The sequence below is a fragment of the Megascapheus bottae genome, unplaced genomic scaffold (genome assembly GCF_031878675.1).
Source record: "Megascapheus bottae isolate mThoBot1 unplaced genomic scaffold, mThoBot2.hap1 HAP1_SCAFFOLD_162, whole genome shotgun sequence".
NCBI lineage: Eukaryota > Metazoa > Chordata > Mammalia > Rodentia > Geomyidae > Megascapheus > Megascapheus bottae.
In genome coordinates this window covers 308,866-329,229 of record NW_028327429.1, presented here as the reverse complement: position 1 = coordinate 329,229, position 20,364 = coordinate 308,866, and the positions used below count along the sequence as shown (strand labels likewise).

The 20,364-nt window shown below is 39.2% G+C and overlaps 1 protein-coding gene across 1 annotated transcript in view; it reads left to right on the top strand.

Annotated features, from left to right (window-relative positions):
- LOC150039877 (protein unc-80 homolog) overlaps positions 1 to 20,364 on the top strand; it is a gene marked incomplete at its 5' end in the record, with an annotated part of 39,046 nt that overhangs the window by 12,348 nt on the left and 6,334 nt on the right. The window contains 5 exons of the mRNA XM_090327549.1: positions 1,332 to 1,535; positions 3,304 to 3,404; positions 5,801 to 6,001; positions 15,282 to 15,389; positions 17,449 to 17,587. Coding sequence (XP_090183675.1) covers positions 1,332 to 1,535; positions 3,304 to 3,404; positions 5,801 to 6,001; positions 15,282 to 15,389; positions 17,449 to 17,587 — 753 coding nt within the window. The remainder of the gene's footprint in view (positions 1 to 1,331; positions 1,536 to 3,303; positions 3,405 to 5,800; positions 6,002 to 15,281; positions 15,390 to 17,448; positions 17,588 to 20,364) is intronic.

The window sequence follows — 20,364 nt, the reverse complement described above, 5'->3', positions numbered from 1 at the left end:
TCAAGCCTTAAAATAATATTGAAAAAATATAGTTGGGTGAATTTTGTACTATAATTAAAATGCAGCATTACAATGTATAGTTTATCACACCATGCTGTAAGAATTCCTTCCAGATGTGAAATTCTATCCAGATGATGGAGCTCAGGAAGCTTGTACCAACTGGGTAGTGATAATTTTAGCCTCTGTCAATCACAAAACCAAACTGAGATTAAACATATTGTTCCCCAGAAATTCTTCTAGGCTCCTTTATATGGCATTGAAAATACATTTTTAATTAACAATTTAAATAGTGGTGTAAGTTAAATCATAGTTCCATATTACTCTCTTGTAGGTGAAACCTGAAATTTAAATGGCAACTTCTTGATCAGGATTTCAAAAAATATTAATAGTTTGACCTGAGTAATTAGTGAGGAATCTTGATATCTCTTTAGGTGATAAACTTCTAAAACGTGCCCCTTCCTATTATTGGATTGTCAGCCCTGGAAACTCTTCTTATTCTGTTCTTATAAAGTTGATATCGACAACTCAAGAAAAATAAGGAAGGTATATATGTATGACATGGAAAATAAGGATGCTTTTTATTGTCCCCCCCAAAATTAGACTTCAAAACTGATTGTGTTCCTACACCCGTGACTGTTTCTTCCAGAACACTTAAAGCTGAATAAAGCACCATCTTCTTGGTCCATACAGACTATCAGGCTGACTCATCACTAGGTACATTAAGATGGAAGCAGCCCACACACTTGCTTACATGCAGCTCCCCAGGGAAAACAAGTCCCTTCCTGTCTTTTCTAGAGAGCAGGGCAGAACTCACTGCTGACTGCTGGAGAGAGAAATATCTCTCCATGTCTTTCATTTCTTCGTGAAGCATTTCAAAAGGAAAGGGTTTTTCTGGCAGCTTGCAGCATCCTATGTAAGTCCCATTTCACCAGGAAAGCCAACAGCAGATGAAGGGATGGTTGAGTGTCGGGGTGTGGACAGTGCTATGGAATCTACTAAGAAAGTCAGCAGTAAGTGCACTAACAGACTTGATGGTGATGTGAGAGCACACTCATGCTTGTGAACCCTGGGCCAGAAGGAAATCAAGCTGTTCCCAGTGCCAAGAAAGGCACTGCACAAGCACCAAGTCCTTCCCCACGGGAACCCCAGCCTCTTGCCTGGCTCACCAGGCCTGGGGACTGGGCACTGGCGGAAGCTCCTGTCCAGAAATGCCTCTCCTCCAGGTGGATGGAGGATACCCCTCAGGGACAAATTGGGGAAAGAATTTGGATGTAACACTGGCTGGAAAAAACTAAGGGGGGGGAAAGCCCTATTTTATTCTTTCAATACAGTTCCCAGCAGGAAGATCAGGATAGGAGGTTCCCGCCTGCTCCAGATTAAAGGAACCCGCAGTTTCCAGGTGAAGAAGGGGGGTTCCTTGTCCAGCATTCGCCGAGTCGGCAGCTTAAAGAGCAGCAAGTTATCACGGCAGGACTCAGAGTCTGAGGCTGAGGAGCTGCAGCTGTCCCAGAGCAAGGACACTGTCACTGACCTAGGTAACACAGAGGAGCGGGGCGTGCAGGGACGTGGGGGGTAGGAAGACAGGACCCAGGTCCTGAAGTCCGTTTCCTTACTCTCTGGAAGCTGGAGAGCAGAGCCATAGGTTAGACAGCTCTAGCCCACCGACAGCTACACTCCCCAGGCACCTGTTCAATTCTGACGGGTCAGGAGGAGGACCTGACAATTCATCCTTTGAGCAAACTCTCTGGTGCTGCAGTTTCTAGGACCACACTCGGAGCAGCAGGGTCTAGAGTCTACAGTAGGGAAAGAAAACATCTGAATGACAGGACAGCTTTCGAAATTCCTATGTCTGTTTTCCTATGTTTCTAAATGAGACATTCAAGTCAAGTAGAAAAACTCCCTTTGGACAGATATTGTAAAGGCTTGTGGGACTTTCAGGTATCCTTTTGACAATAAGAACAAGTAAAATAACAGATGACATTTCAGACCTGACAGGGAAAGATCTTGAACAAGTTACCTCCCAGAATTATTCTCCATCCAGTCATCCAATGGGAAAAATTCTTACTTCTAACTTGCCTAACTAGAAATGCTCTAAAGATAAATTCAGGATGGTGGTAAAAAAAAAAAGTGTTAAACACATGAGAACAAGCGCTCTATACAGAGCACTAGAATGGTGGATTGTCCCTATATGATCTAAAGAGACTTCAAATCTAAAGAGACTGAAACATGTTCATACAGAATATGAGCCGTAATTCACATCTTAATAGACAAGAAGAAGAAGCGGGCTTTGCAGTCAGAACTCTAGTTGCCTAGCTTGAGCTATTAGGTAAAAGTTGAGGCTCATTCTCTTCAACATACAGTTTCTAGTTTGAAGTCAGCAAGAAGTGTGGATAAATGATCCATAGAGTTGAACAAAATAGAAGCTGAGTAGATCTAATTGAAGAAAGTTTAAAATAGGAAATGTTTCTACCTCCGCCCACTGTTGCTTTTGCAAATAGCTAATTTATGCATTAGTTAAAATTCAGCTTATGTTTCAGGGAGACAATAGGAGTTTTAAAACGTGACTTCTGTTGTTGCAGGGTTGAGACTAAAACGTTCTCATTAGTTTGGGAGAAAAGCTGTTACAATTGATTGTTTGATCTGATCAATTTATCCTGACCAGTGAGATCAAAGTTGCCAGGCTAAAGCCATTGCTTTGTTATTTAAAAGATCTTTAAAGCTTTGCAATTTGAGGGGAAAGCTTTGTGTAGCACACTAAGTGGTGAATTCCTTAAGACAGCTCTCCTCTGCTTGCCATAGACGGATAAAAGGGGTGCTCTATTGCTAAACGTTATGATCTTCAAGTTCCGTTAGTTTTTCCAAGGCACCCTCCCATCTCTGGGAAGCTGCCCTAGCAAAGCCTCGTGTTTACAGCCCAGTGGAGGCAGCAGCACATTGTGGTGCCTACTTGTGATCCCCCAAAATACACCTGTAAGGTCTGAGCCATTTGAAATGGATTTCTGTACACCCATCCTTTAAATGGCTCATCTAAGCAATTCAGGAACTTGGCTCTGTGTTTTGCTCCTCTGCTCCCATCTCTTAGAATGGAAGCCATAACAGAGATCATCGATGTCTTTGAATCTGCCAAATAAGCTGGCAGTGAAAGGAACAGCTTTTACTAATATTCCTCTACTAAAGTCCTATGCCCTATAAATAATGGGCCAGGTAGTCCGCCCTGGGATTCAAAAGCATGGACAGCACAATACCAACATGCTCTCTGGGGAGATTGAACATTGAAACATTTCTTGGTGTTTTCTTTTGAAGAAGGGAGTCCTTGGAGTGCAAGTGAGCCCAGCATTGAGCCCGAGGGAATGAGTAATGCCGGCACAGAGGAGAATTACCACAGGAACATGTCCTGGCTTCATGTAAGTAGGAATCTCAGACAGAGCCGTAACATCTGTTTCTCTTGGCATTGGGGAAGATTTGTGGATGGAGGACTAAGGCCATCAAACCAAAAGAAAATGTCAGATTAATATTTACTGGAAAATACTATATACATTTAAAAACATATATCCAAGTATATGCAAATTTATGTGTGTACGCGTGCATGGTGTGTGTGTGTGTGTGTGTGTGTGTGTGTATGTGTGTGTGTAGGATTTTGCTTGGTTTTCCTGATTACTCAACAGTGCCATTAGCTGCTTTATCTTGGTTGTGAGAGGAACTTATTAACTTTCTATTGTCATATAGCAGATCACCACAAATATTTGCTGTAAATGACCTATATTTACTCAGAGTTTCTAAGGGTTGGGAGTCCTAGCACTGCACAGTTGGGTCCTCTGCTTCAGGATCTTTCACAAGGCTACAGTAAAAGTAAAGTCCAGGACTATCATATTACCTATAGTCCTGAATGAGAAAGGATTTACTTCCAGAGTCACCTGCTTATTAGCAAAATTAGCAAGACCCTTTGGGTAGAAGATTTTAGCTCCTAGATAATTATTGGTCAGTCATCCTTCTTTTTCTTTTTTTTTGCCAGTCCTGGGCTTGAGCTCAGGGCCTGAGCACTGTCCTTGGACTTTTCTCAAGGCTAGAGCTCTACCACTTGACCTCCGCACCATTTCCAGCTTTTTTCTATGTATATGGTACTGAGGAATCGAACCCGGGTCTTCATGCATGCTAGGCAAGCACTCTACCACTAGGCCAAACTCTGTACATGGCAAATTGCTTTCATAAAGAGAGCAAGAGGTTAGCTAACAGCAGAAGTCAAAATCTTCTATAGTCTGGTCAGAGGAGGGCCGGCCATCACCTCAGAGTATTCTGTTGATTAGAAGCAAGACAGTAAATCAACTCATTCTGGGGAAAAAGACTTCAGAAAAGCACTTAAATTGCCAGAAGATGCGGATCACTGGTGATCTTAGAAATGTACCTATGCAAGAGATATCATGAAGCTTACTTGGAAAATTAACAGATTTCTAGGGCATTCAACCCAGAACTACTGAATCAGAATTTCCTGAGGAAAATCTAGTAACATATTTGCACATCTGCTTGGTTTGCTTGCTTTTTGATAAGCATTCATGGCATTTCTCTCAAACTGCCAGATTTGAGAATACTAGGGAATCTTCTAGTGCTTATGTGTATGTGTATGCTGCTTCATGGCAGGATAAAGAAGAATATAAGGAAATAAGCAGTGAGTCCTGCAAGAGCAGGTTATTCTGCTAAACCAGCATGTACATGTGTTAGACTTTATGGGGTATGGAATACTCTTCATGTTGTTTGACAGGATATAGTGTTGGTTGTTAATCTTTGTCTCAGAATAAACCAAACCCCTTGCTCCTAAGAAAATGAGTGCTTGTCCTGCCTGATTCAATTTACCCTTGGTCACTTGCTTTGTATTCTTCAACAAATATAACTCGTAGTCCCTCATAGGTTAGCTGTCAATGAAGGAGTAAGTATCATGAAGAAAAAAAAATCAAGAAGGTCATTTGATGAATATTTAACTAATGGTGGTTCTAAGTATGCTATTGCCATTTTAAGAGACCAAAGATTACAAACTCAGGATCTAGGAATATAGTTGACTTATGCTTAGCATGTGAATTGTCTTGGATTTAATCTGCAGAATTTAAAAAGTGTTACAAAACTCAAGGTCATCCTTCACCTTTATCTCAAAACAATCTTATAATTTCAATTGACTAAATGGGGAATTTTAGATGACAGTATTAGAGCTGGATGAATTATGAGACACAAGTTAGGATGTCCTGAAAGCCAGAGGAAAAAATATCAGATGACCAGAAATATACATGAAACTCTATGCTGGGGTTCAAGTTCTAATTCAAAGTTATTCATGAGAATGGAAGTTGCAGACAGAGCCTCAGGTTCCACCTAGGGTGCATTAGAGCTCTAGGCCTCCCACAGCTGTCAAAGGTCAGCCAGAACCTCTAAGATCAAATTTCTCACCAGTCTAACCTCTGCTGTCTGACTTCTATCACCACATAAGAGCTAAGAGCCAGGCAAGATGGTAGTTTGGACTATCCATTTGAAAGCACTTAGAAACTATAAACTCTAAAATACTTACTTTGAGTGTCTGAAGATCTCTTAACCTTTTATTGTTTCAAAGTGACCCTTTTATCAAGTATTTTGGAGAGAGAGCAAAGGTCAAATGGACCAACTTGTAAGTCTGTTCTTTTGTGGGCTGTTAAATCTTGAAGGTTTCCAGACTCCACCAGGGAAGCAGACAGCCTAATGTTCTATCTTCTGTACCACATACATGTTCAGTTTGCCTGGATGTTTGGTGTCAGGTGAAGTCTCACACGTGTTTGTATTCTAGGTGATGATCTTGCTATGCAATCAACAAAGTTTCTTCTGCACACACGTTGACTACTACCATCCACACTGCTACCTGCACCACAGCCGCTCTTGTGCCCGCCTGGTCAGGGCCATTAAATTGCTCTATGGAGACAGTGTGGATTCCCTGCGGGAAAGCGATAATGCCAGTAATGTGGCTTTGAGGGGCAAGAAGCAGAAAGAGGTGAGTGAATGATTTCTGGATAATATTCATGTGATAGGAAGCATAAGATCCCAGCCATCTTCTCTAGGAACAAAATGTTATGCAACCGCAATAATATAAACCAGACTGCAGGTTTCACTTCTGAGCAGAGACAGAAGTGGGGGGAAAAAAACAAAAAACAAAAAACGTGTCTGTATTCATGTTCATGGGTAAATGTATTTTTCCCTAGATTGTCATGGACAAAATAGGAATACTAACAGGGAGTGATGAAAAGTAAGTTATTATGATAGGCAGAATAGTTTTCTTGGAACCTAGGAAGAGGTTAGAATGTGCAGGGCCATAAGCTTCTAGAAGCTGGAAAAGACAGGAAGAAAGAGTATCCTGTGAGCCTGCAGAAGGAAGCCATCCAGCCAGTCTGTTTTACACTTCTGACCTCTGGAACTGTACATGAATCAACCTGAGGTTTGTGGTAGTTTGTTACAAAAAGCTGGTGTTAGGAAAGTGGAGGAGAAAGGACAGGCTGGACTCCATCTTTCACAGGCGAGGACTGTTTATTGAGCTGGAGCAGTGAGGGACACAGCCTTTGTGCAGGCTTGGAGATGTGTGTCTCAGCTGGGACAGGAGCTGTTTTTTGTTTTTGTTTTGTAATATATAGGGGGGTTACAGTTACATTCTCCAGATGGTATGTGCATTACTTCTCACACATTGATACCACTTCCTATGTTTTTGTCCCCAGTTCTCTCCCTGCTACTCCCTCCCAATCATTTTGTTTTCCAAATTCTCTTTCCTATTTCAAATAAACAAATAATTGTATACGCAATATGCCAGGTAACAAAGTCAGATACCAATATGAGATTAACCAAAGGGCAACAAAAGAGAACAGAAATAACATAGTACATTTAGAACAACCATCACACAAGATAAAACTCTTGTTTCCATATCCTAGAGATCCTTTCATTTAGTCTCATCCTATATGACCTTATGTATCTAGATTTTTCATAATTGTAATCCTCTGCTAGTAGAGTCCTAGATGTGTACTAATTATTACAAATGAGGAAAACCATTGAGCCTGTCTTCCTTTGGGTCTGGCTTACTTTATTTAATCTGATTTTCTCCAAGTGTTTCCATTTCCTTACAAATGGGGCAATGTCATTCTTTCTTATGGCAGCATAAAATTCCATTGTGTATAAATACCACATCTTTTTTTTGCCAGTCCTGGGCTTGAGCTCAGGACCTGAGCACTGTCCTTGGACTTTCTCAAGGCTAGAGAGAACCTTGAGCTCTCTCTGATGTACTATCTACTATGCTAATGAAACACCGAGGAGCTAGGTTTTATGTAGTCTAAGCAAGGAAGCAGAGATTAATGCAAAAGCTAGTAGGTCAACAAAAAATACAGAGTTTTTGATTGAGCCCATGAAGGCATGTCTGCAGCCAGGCTTAGATAGATTGCCCTGATGGAGTCAGGCAGTCGGCACTTACCTTGGGTGGCTTCCTTGGTATCTGTATGCACCTGGGAAAACAGAGTGGGAGTCAATCCTTCATATTCCATCTTTGGATACACAGAAAGCAAAGGCCAAGAGGAGAGAGGCAAGTCCTTCTTAAAGGGTCTTCGAATACATGAAAAGAATGGGCTGAGAGGGGAGCATCATAGAGTTATGAGAATAAAGCAGATTCCTATCAGATAGTACAATTATATATTATGAAACAAACAGCACAAGGTCTTATTGTCCACAGACAAAATAAGACCATCTAGGTCCATTCATATAAAAGAAAATTGGTGCCTTCAAGAAACTGGCACCTTCCATGCATTTGGTTTCCCTTTCTTGACAACTACCCTGAGCAGCTGAACTGGCAGAACAGGAAGACGGTAATGAGGGCAGCTGCATTCCTACTAGGAAAGCCCTGAGCTACTCATCTGCCCCTCAGCAGGCATTAGCCAAGATGCTTGGCTCAATGCTGTGGGCTGCTTCTGTAGCTGTTTTCTTTTCCTTTTAAAATTTAATTTTATTGTCAGGGTGATGTATAGAGGGGTCAGTTACATACTTAAGGCAGTGAGTACATTTTTCGTCAAACATTGTTACCCCCTCCCATGTTTTTCTCTCACTTTTCCTCCCCACCCCAAGACCCCCAAGTTGTCGAGTTCATTGTCTTGTGAGTATTGCTCTTACATTGGTTCATCCTTTGTCCTTTATCTCACCATTTTGTTGTTCCCTATCCCCTCCCTAATTCAGATAAATATATATGAATATATATATATATATACACACACATAGTACGAAAATCAAATACAGTGACAATAGGGGATAAATCATAGGGGAGAAAATGAAAGAGAAAGGAAATAAATTCATACAGTACATTAAAAACAAGAACCATAAAGGAAAATCTCTTGTTTCTATTTGTTCATTTTACTTAGCATCATTTTATATAGTCATATGTACATAGCTGTGGAACTATTGTGATCCTCTACTAGGAAAATCCTAGACATATAATCATTATTATAAATGAAGGAAACAAAGTGGTTCTGTGGCTCAATGGTAGAGCTCTAGCTTCGAGAAAGCCCAAGGACAGTGCACAATCCCTGAGTTCACGCCCGAGGACTGGTAAAAAAAAAAATAGGAGAATCAATTATGAGCAATTGGTATTCCATTCCTGTTTGTTCTTTAATTGGTTATTCTGGCAGGATACATTTGTGGTAGCCTGTACATTTTGTAACCTATCTATCAACTTGTTCATTAATATTTCAGAGGTTCACTGTTCATTCTTCTACTTTATTTGTGGTAGTTCCAAACTTACGTGCCTTTTATATATGTGAATTATCATTCTATATTTCCTTATTTCCTTCACTAAATAGCTTTATGTATTTTTTCTTTAGTGTTTATACCTAGTGTTTCTATAATCTTAATAGCATACATGTTCAATAATGTTTAGTGAAAGTTGAAGATGTAGCTCAGTGGTAGAACACTTACTAGTTGGCACAAGGCCAAGGGTTCAATACCCAGCCCTCAATTTAAAAAAAATAACTTTTTTACTTTTAAGGCTAAGATCAAGAATAGTAGAAAATGGATAATGAAAACCCTCTCTTTTCCTTTCAGTTGCAAAGAAGCACAGGCTGAATGGCAAAATGCAGTCCCCTTCCCCCAAAAAAGATAGTGCAGTTTAGGTGAATTTTGGAAAGTCAATGTAAATGTCCGGAGACCAACTAATTTCCTACAGAACTGATGTATTTTTCTAAAGATTCAGACATTATTATGAGGCTAAATCCAAACATTAAGTCTTCATTTCCGAGGCAAGAATGAAACATATAACTGATAGCATACAAACATAATTGTATGCCAAATTTGCATGAAGCACTACATTTGTCCCTTTTAAGAAATACTACTCTGGTATTGAAATCTTAGGAAATTGTTTCCTTAGAGAGCCCGGTAGGCTGATGGAAGCTTTTCTAATTGATGAATTCCTCATTATTTCCACACTGATTCATCCCATGTATCTCTTTTTTTATTTCATTCTTTACTATGACCTGTGTGGTTGTGCAAAGGAGTTACAATTCCATAGGCCAGGCTATGAGTACATTGCTCATGTGTCACTGTTACCTCTTATTTCTTTTTTTCTTTTCTTTTTTTAATATTTTTATTGTAATTAGTAAAAGGGTTACATGATATTTGCCAGATAGAAAGTGCATTAATTCACATACATTGATACCCTTTCACATGTCTTGGTACCCATTACCCACCCCCCATCCTCCCATTTTGGTTTTCCCCCTTCCCTATCCAATTTCAAATAACCAAATACAAATATATCCAATATATCAGATAACAAAATGAGATACTGTAACAATATGAGATAACCAAGGGACAGCAAAAGAGATGAGAGATAACATACTACATTAAGGACAACAATCATTCATTATATGGCTTTTGTTTCAATATCCTAGAGGTCCATTCAATTAGCTTCATACTATATGGCCTTATGTATCAAGTTTTTGCTCTATTGCAAATCTTTGCTAATAGAGCCCAAGGTTTCTACTGGTTATGATGAATGAGGGAAACCATTGAGCCTAGGTTCCTTTGAGTCTGACTTACTTTGCTTATTATATGATTTTTTCTAAGTCTTTCCATTTCCTAACAAATGGGGCGATGTCGTTTTTTCTGACAGCAGCATAGAATTCCATTGTGTACAAATACCACATCTTGTGGATCCATTCATCAACTGAGGGACATCTAGGTTGATTCCATACCTTTGCTATGGTGAATAATGCTGCAATGAACATTGATGTGCTAGTGGGTGTAGTATGCCCTAGTTTCTGGATGGTTGGGTAAATGCCAAGTAGTGGAATTGCTGGGTCATAGGGGAGTTTAGCCTTTTGAGGCACTCCATTTTCTCCCTCTCCTCCCTGCCCTCAAGTTACATAGTTCTTTATTTTTACATAATCTACATTGAATGTGACTATTTTTGCTCACCCTTTATTCCTCCATTCCAAGACATACTTTTAATTTTAATTTTTAAATTTTATTTATACTTTGTTCTATTTGTTTACTTGTTTGTTATCCAAATCTCCTAAGGAGAGACAAGGACAGCAAGCATCATGAATGAATTGTTCTTCCAGTTTCTAGTGTATGCCTAATTCAATAACATTCTTGAATTATTATTGATTAAATAAAAGTTTACCTGAAATAATTAACTAGCATTCCTCTGTAGTCAACAGTCTTTGCTAAATGGAACAGGAGGGCTTTCAAAGAACATAGCAGAATTTTATAAAGGCCAGTATAGAAAAAAATAGACAACTTCCAAGATTTTAATAGCAACACTATCCATCTTAGAGTTCCTCATCTCTGCTTCTTTCTACCTTGGTGTGAGCCTTTTCTTGTTTTATTTATTTTATAGTTGGGCTAAATTCCCATGGATTTATCATTTTGCTCATTCTAAAAATCACTAAAATGACTCAGAATCGGGGCCGGGAGTTTGGCCTAGTGGTTAAAGTACTTGCCTAGCATGCATGAAGACCCGGGTTCGATTCCTCGGTACCACATACATAGAAAAAGGCCAGAAGTGGTGCTGAGGCTCAAGTGGTAAAGCTCTAGCCTTGAGAAAGTCCAAGGACAGTGCTTAGGCCCTGAGCTCAAGCCCAGGACTGGCAAAAAAAAACATGACTCAGACTCTGAGTCCTTCATGCCATGGGACATGAATTTGATGGAGTTCACTCCTCTGTCTGATCCAAACACAAGTGATAAATCCTTACCAAAAAAAAAAAAATAGAAGGCAGGTTTTTGAATTTTAATCAATAGTAGTCAAGATGAGAATTCAAATCAACTCTTATGGATTCATCTAAATGTGTATAGAAGAAAATGGCATTAGTCAAAGTTCTGTATCATCTCACAGTAACTATTCGTCAGTATCACCAAGAGATGTTGGGGCTCTGAAGTTGCCTCCTTATTTGAAGCTCCATGGCAGAACCAACAAAAACATGAGATCTTCTTCTGTCCATTCTGGGTTTTTTTCCCTAAGTAATTAGTTTTAGGTCTCCTTGTTCATTCTAGTTTATTGTATTATTTCAACCATTCATGTGTATCTCATAGTCAAGTGAAATTCCTAACTTTTCAAAGAACCACTAATGGGTGCCATTGGAAATAGCTTTCTATTCTAGTCAATACCTAGATCCCTTTGACCCAGTTTTATATCAAGTTACCAAACAAAATGTGACTAATTGCAGCTTCTTTGGATTGTTCTAGTGGTCCATCTTCTGGAGTGCCCATCACACATGCCCCTTCCTCTGATGCCTAAGTTAAATCTGATGAGTTCACTTAAACATTGTGAGCAACCTACTGCTGTGATATGAGGGTTCTCCAATCCCCTTCTCTGCTTACTAAAATAGGCACTTTAATTGTCATAAAGCTACCCGAACATACCATACTTCCTCAGGAAATATCTCAAACTACTAAACAGCTAACATACAAGTTTGACTTATACCATCTGTTCCTAGCAGGCAGAGCTAAACACAGTTCTAACACTGGATAGCATAATTGCACATCCATTTTTCTCCTAAGCTGAGTATTTTTGTATAAACTATAGAAATAAGATTTCTATAATTTAATCAAGAAGCAATGTTCATCCATGATGCTGAAAGTCATGAAATGTCTAGCGAAAGTACAGAAAAATAACTGCAAAAATAGAGAGAATGAAATTCAAGTAATTGGGAAGACATAAAAACAAACTATAAAATCACAATGAAATAAATTGTTTAAACTTTCAACAGTAGTGTAAGTCCTATGCAGACCATTATCTCACTTTTGCTAAGTCACATAGAGAAGAAAAATAGACTAAAAGTAGAAAGAAGAGCACATATAACATTTTTAATTGTCTTTGCTCTCTCTAAAGAGCTACAGCCTACATTATATGGTGAACATACTGTATATTATTTTGGGAAGTTTTCAAACTACATGAAATGAGTATGCTGTTTATGTTGTACATTGCTTTTATGTTTACTAGAAAGTAGAAAATGAAAAGAATACAGTATTTTTCTCTTCAAGTGCTTTGTATTCCCATTTTTTTTCTTTTGAGAACACAGTAAATTGTAATATTTCCTTGATTCCCAATGGGTTCATTTAAAAAGTTTCTTCCATGCCCACCTCATAACTGTTGCATTGTCTAGTGTATTTTTCTTAATGTTTCAAAAGACTTCCTTTGGAACGTGAATGAGCTTTTAGATTTACCCTTCCTTTCAACACCGTCTCCTTCTATATCATTGAAGGTGAAGGTCTGTCAAAAAGATATAATTAACTTCAGTTCCTTTCCATTGGCACAGAGAGAAAAAGTCTCATTGATATGGCCCTGGAAAAACAAAGGAGCTTTATTTTGTGCAGTTATTCTGTGCTTTGTTCTGTCCACAACCTTGAGTGTAAAATAAGGAAGAATCAGAATTTAAGATAAACAAAGACTTGTCTCCATAGGGTCTTATCTTTCACCCTACTTTACTCCTCACTCCATTCTGGAGCAGTACAGGAGTCAAAGGAAGGAATTCTCTCCCCCATGTTTATGCAGATGAGTCAAGCCTATTCTTGGATTCAGGTTGAGGACACCAGTTGAAAGAAAAATTGCAGCGTCCTAAAGATGAGTCATGTTTTGTTTTTCAGATGAAATCAATTTCCGGCTGAGACTCAGTTCTAGATGCTGATTGCTGTGCTCTTACTTCCTTGATAGCTACTGTCTTTGACCTGTTACATCTTTTTTTTAATTGTAATTAATAAAAGGGTTACATGATATTTGCCAGATAGAAGGTGAATTAATTTACATACATTGATACCCTTTCACATGTCTTGGTACCGATTACCCTCCCCCCCCCACCCCACCCCCTGGTCTTGGTTTTCCCCCCTTCCCTATCAAATTTCAAATAACCAAATACAAATAAATTCAATATATCAGATAACAAAGTGAGATACCAATATGAGATAACCAAGGGACAGCAAAGGAGATGAGAGACAACATAGTACATTAAAGACAACAGTCATTCGTTATACGGCTTTTGTTTCAATATCCTGGAGGTCTTTTCGATTAGCTTCATACTATATGGCCTTATGTATCAAGGTTTTGCTCTATTGCAGATCTCTGCTAGTAGAGCACAGGTTTCTACTGATTATGACAAATGAGGGAAACCATTGAGCCTAAGTTCCTTTGAGTGTGGCTTACTTCACTTAATAGGATTTTTTCTAAGTCTTTCCATTTCCTAACAAATGGGGCGATGTCATTTTTTCTGACAGCAGCATAGAATTCCATTGTGTACAAATACCACAACTTGTTGCTCCACTCATCAACTGAGGGACATCTAGGTTGGTTCCATATCTTTGCTATGGTGAATAATGCTGCAATGAACATTGTTGTGCTAGTGGATTTAGTATGCCCTAGATTCTGGATGGTTGGATAAATGCCAAGTAGTGGCATTGCTGGGTCATAGGGGAGTTCTATGTTTAGCCTTTTGTGGCACTGCCATACTGCTTTCCATAATGGTTGAATGAGTTTGCACTCCCACCAACAGTGTAGTAGTGATCCCTCCTGGCCACATCCGCTCCAGCATCTGTTATTATTCATTTTCCTGATCCTGGCCATTCTAACTGGAGTGAGGTGGAATCTTAGAGTTGTTTTGATTTGCATTTCTTTTATGACCAGAGATGTTGAGCATTTCTTCATGTGTCTATAGGCCATTTTTGTATCTTGTTCAGAGAAGACTCTCTTTAAGTCTTTGGCTCATTTTTAATGGGATGGTTGTTACTTCAACAAATCAGAGAAAGGCTGGATAAGTGGGACTGCATTAAACTAGGGAGCTTTTGTATGGCAAAGGACATAGCTAGTAAATTAATTAGGAAGCCTACAGAGTGGGAGAAGATCTTCACCAACCAAACAACGGACAAAGGCCTCATATCTAAAATATATCAACAACTCAAAAAATTGAATCACTCCAAGACCTGTTACATCTTAACACTTTTGTTTGAAAATTTTTCTTTAGCCTATGACCAAAGTGTTTAACTTGTACTTTTGAGTCCTGTATTGCTTATAGTAGATTTTAACTGACTTAATCCACTACGTTTACATATCTCTGACAAAAAATTATATATATATATGTATATATATATATATGTATATGAAAGAACAACCTAAAAGAGAAAAGATGTGTTTAGGCTCAAGGCTTCAGCACATTCAGCCCAAGACAGGGTGGTCTACACATGTATATGCTGTCAGACCATCATGGAAGTGGAAACCTGTAGAGGAGGAGCTGTTCACTTCATGTGGGACAGGAAGTAGCAAGAGTAAGGCAGGGACAAGATACCAATGACCTATTTTCCCCAATTGGCATCACCTCCTGAAATTTCCAGAACCTCCCAAAATACTGCCACCAACTTCAGGCCAAGTATCCAACAAACACATCAACCCATCAGGGACACTGCCTGCTCAAATTGCAACATTTAACATTTTAATACACTCATGTTTCTCACCATTTGTAATAAAATTATTCCTGAAATGGAAATTTGGAGATGCTTGTCTTTTTCTTCTTTTGCTAAGAAGTCACAGATACTATGCCTCTCTGGATCTCTATTCCTGCGCAAGTGTAAAAGACAAGTTTGTTACTAATTTTTCTTTTCTAATCTTCTTTTACATTTCAAAATTCACTACCTTTCTCAGACTTTAAAAAATGTGGACCCATAAGATTGCCTTAAATTATTCCTGCTGTGTGTGGTTTCTTTTTGTTTTTGTTTCTGATTTTGTTTAGGAAGGTATAACATCCTTATGACCTAGCTCATCCTGTTTGCAGTGTTCGGATAAGTCATGCCTCAGGACACCTTCACTGAAGAAGAGAGTTTCCGAGGCCAACCTAGAAGGGCAAAAGGACTCTGGAATGTTAAAGTATATCAGGCTTCAGGTACGGCACTGGGATCATAAACTTTCCTAGAGCATTAACAGAGAAGAAGCTACAGATAGCCTAGTGTTCGCTACACGCCATACAAATGGGTAGTGTTGACAAAAGACCCAGCTGATTGGCTAGCTAAAGTGTTATCAAGTGTGCAAGGGAGAACAAATTCTTGTTGGAAAGGCAGTGGCCCTAGGGAGATGGGCTGTAGTCACCCCTGTCCCCCCTCTCAGACCTGTGAAGCTCACATCTGAAGATGACGATACAACTCATAGATTTGGGGGATGAGACAGTCTGGATTTTAATCCCAAATCTAGTGCTTTAGGACATGGGTAAGTTGTTTCATTACTCTTAGACTTAGTCTCCTATCTATAAAATGGGAAATTTTATAAAGCAGCCTTATCTCAATGGATTATGGAATGAATTAATTTTTTTAAAAACCACATTTACCTTTTTACTAAGTGCATGACACATTGTTTCTGCATCCTAAGCTCTGAACCTTGGTACCTGCACCCAAGAAAAATAAAAATTCATGTTTTTCTGGAATGCATTTTAAATGACTACTTGGGGTGTGTGTGTGTGTGTGTGTGTGTGTGTGTGTGTGTGTGTGTGTGTGTATGCATGCACATGCGTGCACTAATGCTGGAATGCTGGTACTTGAAGTGATTCAACTCAGGGCCTGGGCACTTGAACTCAGGGCATGGGCATTTTCCTTGAGCTCTTTCATTCAAGGCTAGTGCTTTCCCATTTTGAGCCACAGCTTCACTTCCAGGCTTTCTGGTGACTCACTGGAGATAAGACTCTCACTGACTGTCCCAACTGGCTTTGAACCAATCCTTAATTTCTAATCTCCTGATTAGCTAGGATTACAGGTATGAGCCACCAGCACTCAGCTTTCCTGAGCTTTTTTTTCTCAAGGCTAGTGCTCTACCATTTGAACCACACATCCACTTTTGGTGGTAAGTGTCTCATGGACTGACTTCCTTGCCTGGGCTGACTTTGAAACATGCTCCTATGATCTTAGCCTCCTAAGTAGCCAGGATTATTAGTATAAGCCACTGGTGTTCAGCAATGGTTTATTGTGAATCTATACTTATCACCTTAATTGTCTGAAGAAGTGGACTAGCAAGGATTTTATAGATGAATCTAGAATGGTAACCATCATGTAAAATGGTGTTTCAACTTCACAATGACTAAGAAAACTAACTTTCTAAATGTATTCCTTTATAAGTTAGAGATTGTTTATAATTTTCAATAGAAATGTACCAGTAGATGGGAAAAAATCTTTAAAATGTCCACCCAATTCCCATGAAAATTTATGTTTCCTCACATCTTTCTTTCCTTGTAGAGTGATATTTCATTTCATTCGTCTCTAGTGGATTAAAGCTGGGTATTTCTGTTTCTGTGGAGTGTTTATTTGTTTGACAATTGGACTCCATGCCTGACTCTCGCCCTTGGCTTTTTGTTCACAGCTCAGGCTCTACCACTTGAACAATACCTCCACTTCTGGATCTTTAATGGTTAACTGGAGATAGGAGTCTCTGGGATTTGTCTGCTACAGATGGCTTCTAACTATGGTCCTTATATCTCAGCCTCCTGAGTAACTAGAATTACAGGCCTGAGAGACCAGCACCCAGCTTAAATCTGTTTCTGTGAATGAAAACATTATGAGATTAATCTTTTCATTTTCTAATTTGTTTCAACTATGAACACATACACTTTACATTTGTGTCAACTAACTATGATTTCATTTTTTTTTGCCAGTGCTGGAGCTTGGACTCAAGACCTGAGCATTTTCCTTGAGCTTTCTCAAGGCTAGAGTTTTATCACTTAATCCACAGCACCACTTCTGGCTTTTTACTTTGCATGGTACCAAGGAATTGAAACTAGTACTTTGTGCATGCTAGGCAAGCTCTCTACCACTAGGCCAAACTCCCAACCCTATGCTTTCATTTTAGAAAGTATGTTCGGGCCATTTAAAGAAAGCAAAGAGGGGAGATGTGGCCATTAAGTTCCAGGAAGTAATCCAGCATCTTAAAGATTTTAAAGCATGATTGTTATCTTTTCCCAGGTGATGAGCTTGTCACCGGCTCCTTTGTCTCTGCTAATCAAGGCAGCACCGATTCTGACAGAGGAGATGTATGGAGACATCCAGCCAGCTGCCTGGGAGCTCCTCCTCAGCATGGATGAGCACATGGCTGGGGCAGCAGGTGAGGAAATACCCCTCAATTCCAGCTCTCCACATCTGCTGTCATAGCTCCCAGTATTGAAGTGAAAAAGAGAGGCACATTCGCTTTCTTCCATGTTCCTAGGTCAGGTTGGTGGCCATTTCTAGAACTCTAGACAGAGATGTGCATTCTAGGAAAGTAGATCCAGGTTTGAGTGCTTACCTCCCAATTTACTATGCGTTTGCACAGAGCAATGGATCTGTCTCAGGATGTGGGCCAGTCAGCTTCCCACCATGATAACAAAAACCTGAGCTATCAACCAATGAAGAGTGAAGGTTTGCTTTGGCTCACAGATTCGGAGATTCTATTTCATTATCTGGAGGACTCTACCTTTAGGCTTTTTGGGGGAGAGTAGCAAATAGCAGGGCTGGGCAGCACACAGCAAAGCAGAACTGCTCCCCTCCTGACTGAGAGCAACTTGTTAAAAGTAGGAAGAAATGGGAAAACTAGGGAGAGATTGTCTTTCTTAGACTCATCGGTATGCTACTGGCAACCAAAGCACCTGCTGTCAGACATTAATTCCTAAAGGCTTTACTGCTCCCAAGCCTTTAATGCCTACCCTTTAAGGGACATCTCAGATCCAAACTTTTTAACAGGTTGGTACCAAATCAGAATAATTACTCCTGGGATCTATATTTCACTCTATTTCACAAATGATAAAGTTCATTTTGTCTAACTTCTATTTACTATGAACCACTTTTGTTAACTTTATTACAGCTCATCTGAGCAATTTCTATTCTCACATTACAATATCAAAACACATTTATTGAAAAGTAAAGTGATTTGTCCAAGAAACATAGCTAGAAAGTGGTAAGTGTAAACTATGGGATCTTTATTTTTGGCTCCTTTTATATAGATTTCTGTACTTGTCTGTAGTTGTTTGAGCACTTGTGACAAAAATACAGACAGTACAAGAGTACATAAAACTACATTTTTTACCCTGTGTCCTGAGACTGCTCATTCCCTTCCTTGCAGGTACAAGTTTTAAACTTCCCAGAAATCTTTTTAAAGTACACTGTGGTTTATATCTTCATGTAACTGTAGGCTTATATTAAATATTTTCATTGCCACACAAACAGGACATATTCTAAAAGCTTTACACTCTCTTTCACTGATCTATAATTGGCCATTTTTACATCAGTTTACAGTTTCTTCTCAGTCTTCTTTTTCTTAATTTTAATTTTAGTTTTTATTGCTGGGGTAATGTATAGAGGGATTACAGTTACATTCACCAGGTAATAAGTAGGTGCATTAACTTCTCACTTTTCTTAATAGCTACAAAATATTCCATTGACTAGGTAAATACACCATACTTTTCTTAACCAGGGTGTTTAAATGCAACTTTAAGTTGATTTCAGCCTTTTAATCTTTTACTGCCATAGAGCAACAAATATCTTTGTAAGATATCTTTGTTTTTATTTAAAGCCATATTTTTTTCTCTATGCTTCTTAGAGAAAACTGCAGAAGTATAGACAGAAAGATTTCCATGGGGGGTGGGGAGGGACAACTCTAATAAACAAGTTGACAGAGCTTTAAGAACAGGCAATTTGTCAACCTAACAGGAAAACAAGTGTTTTCCTAACAGGGAAAACCCATGTGGGTGTGGGAATATTCAGGGCTTGTTTTGAAAGGCTGAGGATATTGACTTGGCAAGTCGGGTTATTTTAGAGAAGAACTACCTATCTATCATGTTAGTATACAACTAGGATATCAGCTTTGGTGTGTGAACTGTCTACAATCAGTGTGGAGAATGCACCCTAGGCTCTGAGCTGAGGAGGACTGCTGTAACAGGGAACAAATAAATGATCATCACATTTCCTGTAGCAGCAATGAATGGGAGAGTTTGCCTGGTTTTTTTTTAAGTGATGATTTTTATGGTGGCCTGTAGTTGAGAAGAAGAGACAGAAGTATCTCAAGTTTGGGGCAAACATGGGCTACATACTGAGTTCAAGGACAGTTTGAGATCTCTAATGTGACCATGTTTCAAAAATAAGACAAAAGGCAGCTGGGCATGGTGGCTCACACCTGTGATCCTAGCTACTCAGGAGACTGAGATCTGATGATCAAGGTTCAAAGCCAGCCCAGACACAAAAGAACCTGAGACTCTTTCTCTAATTAACCTCTAGAAAACGGGAAGTGGAACTTGGCTGAAGGGTAGGGTAGTAGACTTGAGCTGAAGAGCTCAGGGAAAATGCCCAGGCCCAGGATAAGATGGTAGCCTTGAGCTGAAGAGTTCAGGGACAGCGCCCAATTTGAGTTCAAGCCTCATGACCCACAAAAAAAAATAATAATAAGTCTAAAGGCATAGGGTGTACTTCTAGCTCATGTGGTATTGAGTAGCATCAATACCCAACACCCTAACACTTCAAAGTAAAAAATAAAGATCATTCAATTTTGGGGGGTGAGTAAGAGTTGATTGATATATAATTGTGATACAACACCAACACTAGAGAGAAAGGCCAAAGCCAGAGGTCAGTTTGGAATATGTGTTGATGTGACAGCTAAAATAATTGGATGCATGCTATGTGGAGAAGAATTAGTAAGAAGAAAGAAAAGATAATTACTAAACCATTGACCTCCACTAAAAAGGCTGGAAAAAATAACCAGTCAAGGAAAGGCTCCCCTAAAAGTGATCCAAAATGTGGAAATTTTATCATCACTAGCCATGAGAATCAAGAGGAGTAATTCTTCAAGAATATTTTTATGGAATGTTTCAAAGGAAAAAGGTCGTGTAAAAATATCATTATATCTGCTGATTA